The 4,919-nt window shown below is 35.8% G+C and overlaps 1 protein-coding gene across 1 annotated transcript; it reads left to right on the top strand.

Annotated features, from left to right (window-relative positions):
* The first annotated feature begins 423 nt into the window (after nucleotides 1-423).
* Nucleotides 424-4,256, top strand: LOC111083329. The gene is made up of 3 exons (XM_022379797.1): nucleotides 424-557; nucleotides 3,267-3,473; nucleotides 4,105-4,256. Exons 1-3 carry the CDS (start codon nucleotides 494-496, stop codon nucleotides 4,254-4,256), a joined length of 423 nt encoding a protein of 140 aa, XP_022235505.1. The 5' UTR covers nucleotides 424-493.
* The last annotated feature ends 663 nt before the right edge of the window (nucleotides 4,257-4,919 follow it).

Raw genomic sequence — 4,919 nt, 5'->3', positions numbered from 1 at the left:
GCGAGGCTAGATGGTCGCGTCCGTGCGCCTCTCTGTAACGCAATTCATTTGGAAACTCAATACAATTTACACAGTATTTTAAACACCCTCTAGTTATCTTTCCATGGCACGAATTATTGGAAAGTTATCTTTCCTGTTGGCTTTATTGGAAACTAATTGTTAACTAATACAAAATATTTTCAAAGCTTCTTGGTACAATTACGCAAGTCCTGGGGGTGGTGGTGGCAGGGGGCGTTTTATTTTTGTTTCTTTATTCCGCACAAGGGGATTGTGATAACAACAACAACAAAAAAAAAAACAATACAAAATTGATAAAATACATAAAGTGTTTTTTATTTGACAAGTACGTTTTATCAAAGTAGGCGTAAAAAGTAATCTTTTGTTATACTTGATGTTGAAGCGCCCTCTGAAGGACTCCTCTTGATTGATATGCCCTGAAAAAAACTTCTCACTGAATTCAGTAGTGGTGTCCAGTTTTGCACGCGTATAAAAAATGAAGTTTTTAAAGTTAATTTGCTTGATGTCCTTCTGGACTCTGGATTTGATAATCGTATCGGGTATGTAGTTTGTGTTTTTTTAATCTCTTGTCTAATATTTAACAAGTTATTTCAGTATTACCTATGTACATGTTCCTTCTTCTTTATCATATACATAATTGATTATTGCTACGTTTCTTGTTTCCCGTCTAAGTAGTATTTTTGAACACTGACTTCTGCACGTTTCTTTTTTTTTTCTGTAAGATTGTAACCTGTTATTTCAGAATGGGTCCCCCAGTGGCACAGCGGTATGTCTACGAACTTACAACGCTGCAATCCGGGTTTCGATACCCGTGGTGGGCAGAGCACAAATATCCCATTGTGTAGCTTTGTGCTTGATCACAAACCAACAAACAAACAATTTAAGAATGTATTCTGTGACATTACTTTGTTTTACAGAACACGCTGTTTTAGTTAGAAAGGGCCGAGTTTGATCAAATGGTAAGCGTTTCCTGCTACGTGTCGGAAGGCCCAAGGTTCGAAATACTAAAATTGAGTTTGTTCGGTATCCTCGCGAAGTTACACGAAGATAATGCGCATTAAAATCGTTTGAACTGAAAGACTAAAGCTGGTCAAAATCTACTTAAACCCAATTGTGGGATTCGACCACCACTCTTATTAGCAACAATGGCTTTAAATTACGGACGCGAATAACGGACCCACCGATCAACACTACTAGGCCACGCCCGGCACTGTTTAGTTAAGGTAAGGGGATTCTGTAATGCTGTTGGATAAACATCACCCGTTTTACACATATTTTCAGAGCAACATTTGATTAATTACAAAAATACGTGTAACGATATGAGCGACGAAATGTTGGTTTTATTTTTTTTGAAATCGAAATACTCTAATTCATTTAGTAAGTTAAAAAACAAAGAGCGCATGCGCTTTCGAATGGTGGACCGAGATTGTTGAACTTTATCCCTCACGAGAATCCTCTTTCTTGTTTAGTAAGGTAGTCTGTCACAAAGATTCCAGTTTTTCTATATAATTAAAACTGCTCATAAACATTCAGCAGAGTTTTACAAAACTTTTATACTTTTTTTTTAAAGAACGTTCTTATCTTCCCTCCAGTTTCAGAAGAAAGATAGTTAACCGAAAAAACAAAACAACAACAAAAAACGTTAAGTATCGTGGGAGGCAAAAACTTAAACTGTATTTATCTGCATAGTAGCTTCACTCTTATTATAAACTAGTGGTGGCTTCACTCATTATAAACTAGTGGTGGCTTCACTCATTACAAACTAATGGTGGCTTCATTCTCATTATAAACTAATGGTGGCTTTACTCTGATTATAAACTAGTGGTGGCTTTACTCTGATTATAAATTAGTGGTGGCTTCACTTTGATTATAAGCCTGTTGTGTTTATAAGCTTGTGGTGGTTTCACTCTGATTTATAAACTAGTGGTGGCTTCACTCTAGTTATTAGTTTGTGGTGGCTTCATTCTGATTATAAGCTTGTGATGGTTTCACTCTCATTATAAGCCTGTTGTGTTTATAAACTAGTGGTGGCTTCACTCTAATTATAAGCCTGTTGTGTTTATAAGCTTGTGGTGGTTTCACTCTGATTATAAACTAGTGGTGGCTTCACTCTGATTATAAACTAGTGGTGGCTTTACTCTGATTATAAACTAGTGATGGCTTCACTCTTATTAAAAACTAGTGGTGGTTTCACTCTGATTATAAGCCTGTTGTGTGCATAAACTTGTGGCGGTTTCACTCTCATTATAAGCCTGTTGTGTGTATAAACTTGAGGTGCCTCACTCTTGTTATAAGCCTGTTGTGTGCATAAACTTATGGTGGTTTCACTCTCAATATAAGCCTGTTGTGTTTATAAAATTGGTGGTTTCACTCTCATTATAAGCATGTTGTGTGCATAAACTTGTGGTGGTTTCACTCTCATTATAAGCATGTTGTGTGCATAAACTTATGGTGGTTTCACTCTCATTATAAGCCTGTTGTGTGCATAAAATTGTGGTGGTTTCACCTCTCGTTATAAGCCTGTTGTGTTTATAAAGTTGGTGGTTTCACTGTCATTATAAACCTGTTGTGTTTATAAAATTGGTGGTTTCACTCTCATTATAAGCCTGTTGTGTGCATAAACTTGTGGTGGTTTCACTCTCGTTATAAGCCTGTTGTGTTTTTTAAATTGATGGTTTCACTCTCATTATAAGCCTGTTGTGTGTATAAACTTGAGGTGCCTCACTCGTTATAAGCCTGTTGTGTGCATAAACTTGTGGTGGCTTCATTGTCATTATATATCTTGTGTTGTTTATAAACCTGTATTGGCTTCATTGTCATTATGTCTTGTGTTGTTTGTAAACTTGTATTGACTTCATTGTCATTGTAATCTTGTGTTGTTTATAAACTTGTATTGGCTTCATTGTCATTGTAATCTTGTGTTGTTTATAAACTTGTATTGGCTTCATTGTCATTGTAATCTTGTGTTGTTTATAAACTTGTATTGGCTTCACTGTCATTATATTTTGTGTTGTTTATAAACTTGTATTGGCTTCATTGTCATTATGTCTTGTGTTGTTTGTAAACTTGTATTGGCTTCATTGTCATTGTAATCTTGTGTTGTTTATAAACTTGTATTGGCTTCATTGTCATTGTAATCTTGTGTTGTTTATAAACTTGTATTGGCTTCATTGTCATTATATTTTCGGTTTTTCTTTTCATATAGTTTTCTTTAACTAAAACATTTATATCTATGATGTTTTTATTAGCTCAAGAATCTCCGAAAATACCAGACGTGTTTAGAATGAAAGATTTTGTTGTGACAGCAGTCGATGGTGTTGACTCCAGGTTTGGGATGATTTCGGATATATACTACGATCGACCAAACAACAGGTTTTCTGAGACAGTAACAGTTAACGGAAGTGTTATCCAAACAGTGATTGACTTTAACACCCAGGAACTGCTACAAATTCTAGGTAGGAGTTCCTTCGGAAAGACAAAGAAAAGTAAATGAACGTGTCACATTTTCTTTCTTCTTCAGTCGTGTGTAATACTGTTTATTTTATTTGAATGACTAGTTTCAAACATTATAACTCGAAGTCTTATATTTAACTTGACAATCAATTGCTTAAGGTGCCTAAACTTATGAATGTTTTAGATATATTCCCCCTGTACAATGAATTCTGTGTTAGCTTGACATAAAACAAGCGGTACCTTAATTCAAGCTTCCCAGTGGCACAGATGTTTATGGACTTATACCGCTAGAAACCGGAGTTCGATACCTGTGGTGGGAAGAGAACAAATAGCCCTTTGTGTTTAATTATCAACAAACAAACTTTGATTCAAAGTTAACTAATACCAACATTTTAAAACAAGATAACGTAATCCATCATTGTATCCTAATTATTTCAAAAAACACATTGAAATTTCTAGGCCTACTATACCAAAGTAGGAAAAAAAGGGAGCATTTCACCAGTGTTGAAATAACGTAAAACAGAACGTGACGTTTCACAACTAAAATTACGTCATAAAATAAAGCTAGAAAGACGTGTAATTATCTAATATTTACTTATTAATCTCGGATTCTTTTCTTTTCTAAACGTAAAGGTACAAAGTGCAAGACTATTGCGCTCACTGAAGATCTGGTACGAGCTAAAACATTCCCTTTTATAGTAGATATTGACAAAGCTGGAAACATGACATTGAAAGGCTTGACTTGGTTGAATGATGCGGTAAGTGGATTTGATACTAAAACTTAGATATGGAGCTAAAAGATAAAAGCTATCTCGTTACCAAACGTAACAAGTTTCGATCTATCACAAACTACTTATACTAAGGTGATTCAGCTATGGGTCGGAGCTACTTTGACAGATGTTTGTTATAACAATTTGTAATACCTTATTGACGACCAGGTATGGGTAGCAGCATGTTGTCAAAACAATTAATACATTAGTGGCGACCAGGTATGGGCAGCAGCATGTTGTCAAAACAATTAATACATTAGTAGCGACCAGGTATGGGTAGCAGCATGTTGTCAAAACAATTAACACCTTAGTGACGATCAGGTATGGGCAGCAGCATGTTGACAAAACAATTAATACATTAGTGACGATCAGGTATGGGTAGCAGCATGTTGTCAAAACAATTAATACATTAGTGGCGATCAGGTATGGGTAGCTGCATGTTGTCGAAACAATTAATACATTAGTGGCGACCAGGTATGGGTAGCAGCATGTTGTCAAAACAATTAATACATTAGTGACGATCAGGTATGGGCAGCAGCACGTTGTAAAAACAATTAATACATTAGTGGCGACCAGGTATGGGTAGCAGCATGTTGTCAAAACAATTAACTCCTTAGTGACGATCAGGTATGGGCAGCAGCACGTTGTAAAAACAATTAATACATTAGTGGCGACCAG

This window comes from Limulus polyphemus, unplaced genomic scaffold, assembly GCF_000517525.1.
Source record: "Limulus polyphemus unplaced genomic scaffold, Limulus_polyphemus-2.1.2 Scaffold9097, whole genome shotgun sequence".
NCBI lineage: Eukaryota > Metazoa > Arthropoda > Merostomata > Xiphosura > Limulidae > Limulus > Limulus polyphemus.
This window is presented reverse-complemented; position numbering and strand designations above follow the sequence as displayed.